Here is a 12,784-nt window from a genome sequence, read left to right as displayed (position 1 = left end):
GCTGGGCAGGTCACTCCACTTCTTGCTGCTGTAGTGAGTGGGGATTGGTTCCAATCTCTGCTGCCAGAACTAAGACCCGTGGTAGTCCCTCATGTCACTCTGAGCCCCATGTGCCTTCCAAAGTGTGGAGCCCAGGGTGTCTGCCCTGAACTGTCTTATGGATGGAAGAGATCTGTTCAGTGTGCCTTCCGTAAGGAATTGACAGTCTTAAAAACAGGACAAAAAGATGCAGGTTTAATGTCTTCCAAGTAGACATAATGGGTGAAAATGGAGGGAGAGGGAAGAAGGATCACAGGGGGTCCCCGCTGTCAGTCGCCCCGGTATATATCCATGCCACACTAAAGTCGTTGACGTTTGTAGGAACTGATGCGTTATAAGTCCTCCCATTGCCCACTATTAGTCGTGCGAAACACTCCCCACAATTTGCTTAAATGGAAGTAAGCCCCGGGAAAAAAATTCCCCGCTGTAAGTCATTTCGCTGTAAGTCCAAGTTTTTTGGAACGTATCTTGGACTTCTAGCAAGGACCCCCTGTAATTGGAAAAGGAAGGAAGAAAGCTCAGTGTTTTTGCCCCTCATTAGTAGGGGAGCTGATGGGCTGCAGTAAGGGAGGAGGGATTTGGTTGTGTGCTGTGACCCTGAGCTTTAGCCCTAATGTATTTGTAGGGTTCTCTTAGGCTACAGCTACACTGTATCATTTTGTCTGCAGAAGCAATGCAAATGAAGCACTCATTAGCATTTCTTGTGCTGTCATTTGCATAGTCTCTTCCAATCCTTTTTGGGGAAGAGGTTTTTGCGCAAAAAAAAGTGTAGACGGGGCCATTTTGCAAAAAAAACCCTTTTGCACAAGATCCCTTATACCTCAAAAAAGAAGGAATACAGGATCTTGCACAAAATATTTTTTTGGGGGGGGGAGGGGGGGGCACAAAAACCTCTTCCACAAAAAGGATTGGAAGAAACTATGCAAATGACAGCATGAGAAATGCTAATGAGTGTAATCAGAATACGCAGCTGCAGTCCTGCCTCAAGTATATCCACATTTTAGAAGTCTGGTCCCCTCAATTCATTGTCACTGGGGCTATGGCTAAACTATCATTTTGTCAGCAGAAGCAATGGAAATGAAACAAACAATAAATACTATTAATATTCTGATGGAGCTGTTTAAGTTAGCTCATCCTATTATTTTGTATCTCTTCTCTACCTTCCCCAGAATTAATTCTATCCTTTTCTTTTCACAGGACCCTCATGGCTTCCACCCATGTGAATCACAATATCTATATCACAGAGGTGAAAACTGGCAAGTGTGTCCATTCTTTGGTTGGACATCGGCGCACACCATGGTGTGTGACTTTTCACCCTACTATCCCAGGACTCATTGCTTCTGGGTGCCTAGATGGGGAGGTTAGAATCTGGGATTTACATGTAAGTCTCTCCTGAAACACACAAGTGCTTCTTATTCATAGTATGGTAATTTTGTCTGTGTTCGAGACGCCCAAACTTTGCATATCTGAAAACTGCTCTGACAGCTATTCAGGAGCTGTACCAAATATGTAGAACAGAGCAAATTGCAGGCATTGTCCTGACTTTTTGTCGAAACTTTATGGTCTCCATATAACTATTTGATTTAAAGATCCAGAACATATGGCATGCTGGCAGTTGTTGCCTTCCTAGGCTACACATCTGTGCTGGTGAGTAGAGTAGGCCATATTTCAGCTCCATGGGGCTCATCCCATCTTAGTTTGTATATGCATAATTGCTCTTCTATTGCTGATCTCATTGGGGATGACTTGCACTTTACCTTGGAAGTTTTTCTCAGATTGGTGACTTGCCCAGTTGCTGATGCACAAACAAATGATCTGTTTTGTCTAGCAGAGTGCTCTGTAATGTGGTGTTCCTGCAGCTGTGTGAGAGAGACCTACTTATAGACATCTGTGGTCACTGTTGCCAGGAATTCTGTGTTCTAGCTGCCAAATCAGATGACAGTATAAAATGAGAGTCCATGATGACTTCTGATGCAGCAGAAGTACAGCAGTTCCATGCTTGGTGTGGACTTTTGGGTCTAGTCTCAATGTGTGGCATTTATAGAGGATCTTTGTTGCAAAAAATATGTCATGTTAAGCAGCTGCTGATTTCCTCTTTCCTTTCCAGGGTGGAAGTGAGAGCTGGTTCACAGATAGCAACAATGCCATTGCATCCCTGGCTTTCCATCCTACAGCTCAGCTTCTGCTGATTGCAACAGCCAACGAGATCCATTTCTGGGATTGGAGTCGTCGAGAACCATTTGCAGTGGTGAAGACAGCTAGTGAGATGGAGCGAGTCCGGTGAGTGCTTGTTCCCATGGCAGGAGAACACTTGTAGTTTCAGCATGAAAAATGACATTTTTGGGGGGGAGGGAATGTGTAGTAATCTCTCTGGGGCAGAGGACACTGGGAAAGTAACTTTCCCTCCACCCTGGCTTTGGTTTCAGCTACTGAGAGCATTGTCTTGCCTTGTTCTCGGTGCTCCTGTTGAGTTGTGCAAAAGCGGTGGACAGTAAAACTTAAAGAAATAAGATTAGATCTGTGAAATAGATCTAAGCATTGTTACAGGCTGGGTACCAACTGGATAAATAGCAGTTCTGTAGAAAAGAACCTGGGGTTTACAGTGGATGAGAAGTTGAACATGAGTCAACAGTATGCCCTTGTAGCCAAGAAGGCTAATGGCATATTAGGTTGCATTAAAAAGAGCATTGCCAGTTGATCCAGAGATGTGATTATTCCTCTTTACTCGGCTCTGGTGAGGCCACATCTGGAGTATTGTATCCAGTTCTGGGCCCCCAATTACAGGAAGGATGTGGATGCATTGGAGAGGGTCCAGTAGAGGGCAGCCAAAATGATTAGGGGGCTGGAGCATATGACCTACGAGGAGAGGCTAAGGGAGTTGGTTCTATTTAGTCTGCAGAAGAGAAGAGGGAGGGGGGAATTTGATAGCAGCCTTCAACTTCCTAAAGGGAGGTTCCAAAGAGGCTGGAGAAAGGCTGTTCCCAGTAGTGATGGATGGCAGAACAATGATCCAATGGTCTCAAGTTGCAGTGGGAGAGGTCCAGGTTGGATATTAGGGAAAAACTATTTCCCTAGAAGGGTGGTGAAGCACTGGAATGGGTTACCTAGGGAAGTAGTGGAGTCTCCATCCCTGGAGATGTTTAAGTCCCAGCTTGACAAAGCCCTGACTGGATTGATTTAATTGGGATTGGTTCTGCCTTGGGCAGGGGGCTGGACTTGATGGCCTTCTAAGGTCTCTTCCAGCTCTATGATTCTATGAAATAAGAACAGATATAAGTTAGGCTGTGTTATGCTATGGAATCCTCCCCAGGTCTGCCACAGGGTTGGCATTCATCAGACTAATCTTCAGATTTCACCAGTGGCACTGGGTTAGGCATGCTTGTTACTAAGAAGCAAGAGCTCCGATGCTGTGGAAAGAGGGGTCTCCTATCCTTGGAGTCATAATGCTAAATGATGTTATGCTGCTGGAGAGTCATCCTTTGAATGACTAAAAAACATGGTCCTGACAAAAATCCATGGTTGTTAAAGATCCCCATGTGCTTTCACAGGAGATATTAACACACTTTTTCCTGGCCAAATTCTAAGGTACTTATTGTATGTTGGTATAAATTTTCCTACCAGTTTCAGTTGGATATAGGAACTCCTGCTCCTAAACTGTTGCATAGGCTTACTGCATGTTGTTGAACAGCTCTTAGTCTTCACTAAGTCTACTACCTAGTCCACTACCTAGTCTTCACAGGTAGCTGTATTTTAGGAGTGAGTGAATATTTCTTAATACAGGGATGTGAATGGGTAACCAATTAACCAATTATCTGGTAAGCATCACCCGCCATAGGCAGAGGGCTGCTCCAGTTCCACAGGAATTGGGGGCTGGTTCCTGTCTGCAGAAGTCGGCCTCCCTACTCTTAGGACTGTCAGCTCCTGCTGCCAGCTCCCCTGCAAAGGATCCCACTTAATCCTGACTTTGGGATACTGCAAAATGAGAAGTGCTGCTATAGAAATGTAAAACTTCCTACTCGATAAACCTATGTATGAAGTCTGTTCCCTGGAACATTTTGGTGTTCTCTGTCAATGTGAAATGCCAACTAACAACTGAGCCTCTGTCTCTGTTCTCGTTTAAGGCTGGTACGGTTTGATCCCTTGGGACACTACTTGCTCACAGCGATTGTCAACCCTTCCAACCAACAGGTGAGAATACTATCCATGCCTGCATTGGTACAAGATGCTCTCTGTTAACCACAGTTTGTTGCTAAGCGGCCTAATGCTTTGCTTAAAATTGGGCACCTTCCTCAGTTCAAAATTTTGTCGTCTCTAAATCAGTCAAAGGGGTCTGTTCTGTTACATTTTGGTGTGGCTGACTCATTGTGAAACTGCAAGGTATAGGATTTGTCAGGCATCCTTATGGATTAAGAGCTAGATAGCTTCATGCAATCCAAGTGTAATGTCTCCTTTCCTCTTGGAAGAAGTTTGAGTCCTTATCTATCTCTGAGCTATAGCTGGCCTTTCTTTGTTTACTTGAGTGTATAAAATCATAGAAATGTAAGCCTGGAAGGGACCCCAAGCAGTTAAGTTCAGCGTCCTATACTAAGGTGGGACTAAGTAAACTTAAACCATTACTGACAGGTTTGTTCCATCTGTTCTTTAAAAACTTCCAAGGATGGGGATTCTGCAGTCTTTCTCGGGAGCATATTCCAGAATTTAATAACCCTTATAGTTAGAATTTTTTTCCCAATATCGAACCTAAAACTTACTTGCTGCAGATTAAGCACGTTACTACTACTCCTATGTGCAGTGGACATGGAGAACAGTTCATCATCATCATTATAACAGGCCTTAACATGTTTGAAGACTGTAGTCAGGCTTCCCTTCAGTCATTTTTCCTCAAGTATAAATGTGCCTAATTTGTAACCTTTCCTTAAAGGTCAAGATTTCTAAACCTTTTATCATTTTTGTTGCTGTCCTTTGGACAGATTGGAGAGCACACATATCTTTTCTAAAGTGTAACACCCAGAATTGGACACAGTACTCCAGTGGAGGCCTTATCAGTGCCAGCTGAAGCAAGGCAATTGGCTGCCATGTCTTACTCACAACATTCCTGTTAATACACCCCAGAATTATATAGCTTTTTTAAAGAAATGCATCTCTTTGTGGACTCTCATTCAATTTGTGCTCCCAGTGTAATCTCCAAATCCTCTTCAATATCACTGTCAGCTACCCAGTTATTTTCCATTTTGTAGATGTGCATTTATTTTTCCCCCTTTCCCTAAATACACTATTTGCACTTATCTTTATTGAATTTCATCTTGATTTCAGACCAATTTTCCAATTTGTAAAGGTTTTTGTTTTTAATTTTAATCCTCTTGCAATCCCTACTAGCCTGGTGTCCTCTCCAAATTTTATAAGAATATTCTCCATTCTGTTGTTCAAATCATTAATGAAAATATTGAATAGTACCAGAATCAAAACTAACTGCTGAGCACTGGATATGCCTTCCCAATGTGACTGCTGAGGACTGGATATGCCTTCCCAGTGTGATAGCAAACTATTAACTACTGAGTACAGACTTTCAATAAACTGTGCACCCACCTCATAGTAATTCAGTGTATATAATGTTTCCCTAGTTTGTTTGAGAGGGTCCCACATAACAATTTCAGAAGCATTACAAAATCAAGATACATTGCATCTGTTTCTTTCTGTCCACTATGTAAAGCAACCCTGTCACAAGAGGAAATTAGGTTGGTTTGGCATGATTTGCTTCTCAAGAAACCATGCTTGGTCTTCCTTAAAACTCCTTGAGCCTCTAAATTTTTGGCTTAATAATTTGTTCCTGTATCTTTTCAGGAATTGGATCTAGGCTGACTGATCTATAATTCCCCAGGTGTTCTTTGTTTCTTTTTTTTTAAAGATAAGTAGTATGTTTGTCATTCTCAAGTCCTCTGAGACTTAACCTGTGCTCCAGGAGTTCTTGAAGGTAATTGCTTTGGCAAGTTCCTCATATGCTCTAGATGAATTCCATTGTACCCTGCTGATTTGAATACGTGTAACTTACAAAGACATTTTTTAACGTTGTGGCCGTGTTCTATCTTGTTAATATCAATTGAGTATAGTATGTGGTCACTATTAACCTTTTTAGTGAAGACTGATGCAAAGTAGGCATTAAACACTTGAGCTTTCTTGGTATTACCGGTTATCAGCTCTTTTTCCCTGTCAAGTAGAGGACCTGCACTTTCTTTCATCTTTCACTTGGGCCTAATTTATTTAAAGAGCTTCAAATTGCCTTTTATGTCCTTTGCTACTTGTGATTCATTTTGTGCCTAGCCTTTCTGATTCTCTCTCTCCCCCCCCCCCCCCCCCGCAATATACTACTTAGTAATACAAAAAGTGGAAAAATGGATGAAGGATATCTTTTTGATTTTATTTTTCAAGTCATTAGAGAGCTCCTTATTGCACCATATTGGCCACTTTCTATTTTTGCTATCTTTCTTTCACATTAGAATAGTTTATAGTGGTGTCTTTAATAATGTCTCCTTGAGAAACTGCCATCTGAATTCCTTTATTCTTTGCCTTTTCTTCCCATCAGCACTCGCCTACCAGCTCTGAATTTTTAAAAATTGTCTTTTTAAAAAGTTAATTGTCCGTACTCTTCTGCTGTCACTTTATTTTTCCCTTAAAACCATAAAATCAATCATTTCATGATCACTTTGACCCAAGTTGCCTTCCACCTTCAGATTCACAACCAGTTCCTCCCTGCTGGTCAGAAAAGTCTCTTGTACTCCTACTTACTTCCTGAATTTCTGAAACAAGTTGTCCCTGGTACATTCCAGGAACTTAATGGAAATGTTGTGATAAAAAAATTAGTTGCAATTAATCACACTGTTAATAATAATATACCATTTGCTTGAAATGTGTTTTGAAGTGTTCTACATCTACAAATATGCTAATTTCAATTACAATACAGAATATAAAGTGTTCAGTGCCCACTTTGTTTTTGATTATCAATATTTGCACTATAAAGGGCAAAAATTGTATTTTTCAATTAATCTCATAAGTCCTGTAGGACAGTTGCCTACAGTGGAAATATACAAATATAGGATTGTCCAAAAATGCATTCAAAAATAAAACAATGTACATCTTTAGAGCAGGTGTGGGGAACCTAAGGCCCAGGGGCCAGATGCAGCCCCTGGTTTGCCTGAATTTACAGGCTCAGGGCTCCTTCCCCTCTCTGCTCCTCCCCCCCCAGCATTGAGGAGCCCACGCTGGCATGACAGTTTCCTGCTGCCTCCCCACAGGGCTGGAGCACACAAAATCTTCTAGCTTGGGCCCCACTAGGCTCTGGTGTGTGAGGAGAATGTAGGGAGTGTCTGTCTTCTACTCGGTTGGGAGCCACGTCTTGCTTCTCACTTGTGTGTGGTCCTGACTGATTTTTCTGTGGGTCAGCAGCCTCCAACCCAAAGAATGCTCTCCACCCCTGCTTTAGAGCTTACAAGTCCACTCAGTCCTACTTGTTCAGCTAGTCACGCAACAAAAAAAGTTTAGCTACAATTTGCAGGAGAAAATGCTGCCTGTTTCTCGTTCACAATGTCACTTGAAAGTGAGAACAGGTGTTCAGATGGTACTGTAGCCAGCATTGCAAGATCTTCATGCCAGATGAGCTGAAGATTCATGCTTTCACCACCATGCCAGAGAATATACATCCTTATTGATGATGTGTTCTGTTTAATAATGATCCAAAGCAGTGCAGACAGATGCATGTTCTTTTTCATCATCTGAGTCAGGTGTCGCAGCAACAGCAGGTTGATTTTCTTTTTTGGTGGTTCAGGTTCTGTAGTTTTTGCATCAGAGCATTGCTTCTTTGTCTTCTGAAAGAATGCTTCGCACCTTGTCACTCTTACATTTTTGGATAGTATTTCAGATTCTTAAACTTTGAGTGCTATCTTTAGAAATCTCACATTGGTACCTTCTTTGTATTGTGTTAAATCTGCTGTGAAAGTGTTCTTAAAACAAATGTGCTGGTCATCACCAGAGACTGCTATAACCTGAAATATATGGCAGAATGCTGGTAATACAGAGCCAGAGACATACACTTCTCTGCCAAGAAGCTCAGTCACAAATTTAATTAACACAATATTTTTAATCATTGTCAGCATGGAAGTATGTCCTCTGGAATGGTGGTCAGAGCATGAAGGCTATGAATGTGTAGTACAGAGGTGGGGACCCTATTGCTGTGGGCCAGTTCCAGCCCCTGGCGTATCTTGATCTGCTGAGTTGTTGCATGAGGGTCGACCTGGTGCTCCAAGTTGTGTGAGTTGGAGGGCAGATCAGAATGAAGTTTTTAAAATAATTTTATTTGTTTCTCAGTTGTATGTGGGCTCCTGACTGATTTTTTTTGGTGGGTCAGTGGCTCCTGACTGGAAAAAAGTTTCCCCTCGTTTGGTGTATATATAGCAGTAAATACCTTGCAACACTGGCTTCAAAAGTGCCATAGGAACACCTGTTCTTCCTTTCTGATGACACTGGAAATAAGAAGCAGAGGGCAGTATCTCCATGTAAATGTAAACAAACTTGTCTGTCTTAGTGATTAGCAAAACCCAAAATAGGACTGAGTAGATTTGTAAGCTCTAGTGTTCTATATTTTGTTTTTGAGTGCAGTTCTGTAACCAAAAAAAATTATTTGTAAATTGCACTTCAGTACTTGTGTGAGGTGAATTGAAAAATACTATTTCTCTTATCTTTTTTTACAGTGCACACATTTGCAACAAAAATAACGAAGTGAGCGCTGTTGTAGTTGAAATCAGTATTGAAAACGTGGAAAAACATTGACAAATATTTAATAAATTTCAGTTGCTATTCTGTTTAACAGTACGATTAATCATGATATTGCGTGAGTTAACTGCAATTAATCGACAGCCCTAGAAATGTTGTTTTTCCATATTAGTTTTCAAACAGCTGTCTGAATAGTTAAAATCCCTTGTTACTGCCAGGTCTTGTATGTTGGATATTTTTATTATTCTAGAATTGCCTTATCCACCACCTCCTCTTGATTTGGTGATCTTAAACTAGACCCCTATCTTGATGTTAGCCTTTATTTTTCCTCCTTTTTACCTTAATTTGGAGATTTTCAAGTGGTTTGCCTCTCATCTCCTCCCAGAACTCAGAACAAGTGTCTACATGATGTATATTTCACACTTCCTCCTTTTTCCACTGCCTGTCTTTGAACAGGCTGTACCCCTCTATTCAATATTCTAGTCATGAAATTTACCCTATCAAGTGCCCCCAGTTTACCCAATTAAATCCTAGTTTCATATTTACTAATACTTCAAGTTCTACCTGTTTGTTCGACATACTGCTTATATTTGTGTGTCGACATTTAAGATGTTGAGTAAATTCCCTCACTGATTTCACTTTTGTTGCTTTTATGATTCTTATAATTTTCCATCTCTCTACTCTTCCCAACAGCTAGTCCTTTTTATGCCTATCTGTGAGCTTTTGTCACCTGTTCCTTTAACCTTAGTATGGGGTTCTGCTGTGAGGTGACTGACCTATGGTGATTTCCCTTGCAGAGTGATGAGGAAGTGGAGATTCCTGCGGATAGCACAGATATGCCGCATTATCGTCAACGCTCTATTCACCAGTCTCAGCCTGTGAGGCGTACACCCCTCCTCCACAACTTCCTGCATATGCTGTCCTCACGCTCCTCTGGCATCCAGGTGGGGGAGCAAAACACTGTGCAAGATTCTGCCACTCCATCCCCACCACCTCCACCACCCCCACCACCTCCACCACTGCCTCCAGCCAGTGAGAACACCAGAGCATCAGCCTACACCAGGCTCCGTGAGCGTGTCAGTTACCCCACAACAGAGTGCTGTCAGCACCTGGGGATGTTGTGCCTTTGCAGCCGTTGCTCTAGTGCAAGACTTCCTTCTTCTCTCTTCCCGCACCAGGAAACTGCCCCCTCCACTTCCTCTGGGGCCACTGGCACTTCCTTTTCCTCTGTGCAGACAGAGCCGTACCAGTCCCCAGAGCAGGCATCTACAGCACAGCAGGAGCAGGGTCTACTTAACAGGCCTTCTGCTTTCAGCACTGTTCAGAGCAGCACTGCTGGCAACACTCTACGCAACCTCAGCCTGGGCCCCACTCGCAGATCTCTCAGTGGGCCCCTGTCAGGCCATCAATCCAGGTACCAATCTTCAAGAGAGATAGCATCTGGCTTAGGAGGGTCCGACTGGACTAGAACAGTGCTGAACATGGGCTCCCGCTCGGAGCTGGAAGCCATGCCTCCACCTAGAACCAGTGCCTCTTCAGTGAGTTTGCTGTCAGTGCTCAGACAGCAGGAGGGCGGTTCCCAGTCATCTGTGTATACATCTGCTACGGAAGGGAGGGGTTTTTTGGCACCAGGGGCTGAAGCAGAAAGCAGCAGTAGTGCTGGCCCAAGCAATCCAACCAACATCCGCAATGAGCTCCAATGTGACTTGAGACGGTTCTTTTTGGAGTATGACCGACTTCAAGAACTAGATCAAGGGATTGGTGGGGAGCCCAGCCAGTCACAACAGGCTCAAGAAATGCTCAACAACAACATTGAGCCTGATAGACCAGGCCCCTCCCACCAGCAGACTCCACATAGCAGCGAAAACAATTCCAATTTGTCCAGGGGCCACCTGAACCGCTGTCGCGCTTGTCACAACCTGCTGACCTTTAACAATGACACGCTACGCTGGGAAAGAAGCACACCCAGTTATGCATCGGGGCAAGTCCAAAGCACATTTGATGGGGTGCCACCAAGCAGCAGTCAAGCGCAGCCTGCAGAGAGAACCGAGGGCAGAGCTCCTACCTCTAGCAGGCTGCAGCTGGGAAGCTCTTCCAACCCACAGGAGGAAAGGACCGTGGGAGTGGTCTTTAACCAGGAGACAGGGCACTGGGAGAGAGTTTACAGCCAGTCAGTTTCGAGCAGACCTGGGAATGTATCACAGGAGGCCTTAAACCAGGAAATGCCTGAGGAAAGTTCAGAGGAGGATTCTCTTAGGAGGTAAGACACATTTTTTCCACCATTACTTTCCTCTTCAGTCTGTTAAACTTGTTCTATCTAGTCTGAGCTGTTTTGGCTCTTCCAGAGAGAACCCTTTCATGACTTGACCATTTCTAGTTCACCTTTGAGATCACAGATGGCCAATCTTCCTTCTCTCTTCCCAGACTTCTGATGCAGCAGTAATGCCTAATGAGGTAACTTCTGAAGGTTTGTCTATGCAAAGGAGTGTGGGAAGAGACTCTGTCCATTAAAGGGTGACTGTCCAGAGGGTGAAATAGGAGGAGAAAGGATGTTGAATATTATTTGTATGGGGGAAAACTTATTTTGGGGGGATGGGTGGGAATTGAGATGGTGCTTGGAAATGTCTAGGCATGGAATGTACTGCAATGTCCACTTTATACCATGCATCTTATATACAGGCAGTCCCCGAGTTACGTGGATCCGACTTATGTCGGATCCGCAGTTACGAACGCGGCTTTTCTTGCCCCGGAGGATGGGAGCAGCGGGACGCCCAGATGTGCCGCGGTCCTCCGCCCCCGTCCTCCGGGGCGAGAAAAGCTGCTCCCCGTCTCCCTGGTCTGCAGGGAGATGGGGAGCAAAGCCTTGGAGCACGCCCGCAGCGGGACAGCCCGGGCGCGCTTGGGCTGTCCCACTGCGGGCGTGCTCTGCGGCTTTGCTCCCCGTCTCCCTGGTCTGACCAGCAGACCAGGGAGATGGGGAGCAAAGCCTCAGAGCACGCCAGCAGTGGGACAGCTGCGGCGTGCCTGGACTGTCCCGCTGCCCGCGTACTCTGCGGCTTTGCTCCGCGTCTCCCAGGTCAGCAGACCAGGGAGATGGAGCAAAGCCGTGGAGGACTTGGGCGGTCCCGCCACCCCCGTCTCCCTGGTCTGCTGGGGGGGGGGGGGTGCAGCTAGTGCTCCCTTTCCCCCCCCCCCCCCCCCCCCCCAGCAGACCAGGCTTTTCTTGCCTACCCCTGGGGTAGAGCAGCTGGGGGCTGCCGGGTTGGTCCCGCAGCGCCACTCCAGACCAACCCGACAGCACCCCAGCTGCTCTGCCCCAGGCGTCCTGATTCAGCCGCTGCTGGTCAGTTTCAGCAGCGGCTGAATCAGGACGCCTGGGGCAGAGCAGCTGGGGTGCTGCTGGGTTGCTCCAGTAGCGCTGAGGAGCCGCGCTACTGGAGCAACCCAGCAGCACCCCAGCTGCTCTACCCCAGGTGTCCCCAAGTCAGCCGCTGCTGAAACTGACCAGCGGCTGACTACAGGAAGCCCGAGGCAGAGTTGCTCTGCCCCAGGCTTCCTGGAATCAGCCGCTGATCAGTTTCAGCAGCAGCTGACTTGGGGATGCCTGGGTTTCTTAAGTTGAATCTGTATGTAAGTCAGAACTGGGGTCCAGATTCAGCCGCGGTTGAAACTGATCAGTTTCAGCAGCGGCTGACGCCAGTTCCGACTTACTTACATACAGATTCAACTTAACAAACCTACAGTCCCTATCTTGTACGTAACCCGGGGACTGCCTGTACTGTGACTGCAACATAGGCAGCTCTCTCTGTCCCAGTCCTCAGGGTGGGCAATTACGAACAGCAGCAGCAGCGATAGTTTATTTCCTTGGAGTAGTGTCTTGTGAAATGTGGGCCCAGAGACAGTAGCCACAGGAACTGCAAGGGGAAGGAACTTCATCTTGGAGCATCAGGGTGGGCTGTACAGCTGCCTGTTCTGTCTAAAG

General features: G+C 45.1%; 1 protein-coding gene across 3 annotated transcripts in view; it reads left to right on the top strand.

Annotated features, from left to right (window-relative positions):
• AMBRA1 (autophagy and beclin 1 regulator 1) overlaps positions 1-12,784 on the top strand; it is a 224,049-nt gene that overhangs the window by 17,928 nt on the left and 193,337 nt on the right. For all 3 annotated transcript variants that reach the window (XM_075927593.1, XM_075927595.1, XM_075927594.1), the window contains exons 4-7: positions 1,237-1,420; positions 2,147-2,319; positions 4,161-4,227; positions 9,600-11,062. In XM_075927593.1, coding sequence (XP_075783708.1) covers positions 1,237-1,420; positions 2,147-2,319; positions 4,161-4,227; positions 9,600-11,062 — 1,887 coding nt within the window. The remainder of the gene's footprint in view (positions 1-1,236; positions 1,421-2,146; positions 2,320-4,160; positions 4,228-9,599; positions 11,063-12,784) is intronic.

This window comes from Pelodiscus sinensis, chromosome 4 (genome assembly GCF_049634645.1).
Source record: "Pelodiscus sinensis isolate JC-2024 chromosome 4, ASM4963464v1, whole genome shotgun sequence".
In the NCBI taxonomy this organism is placed as follows: Eukaryota; Metazoa; Chordata; order Testudines; family Trionychidae; genus Pelodiscus; species Pelodiscus sinensis.
Note: the sequence above shows the minus strand (reverse complement) of the source record. Positions and strands in the feature narration are given on the sequence as shown.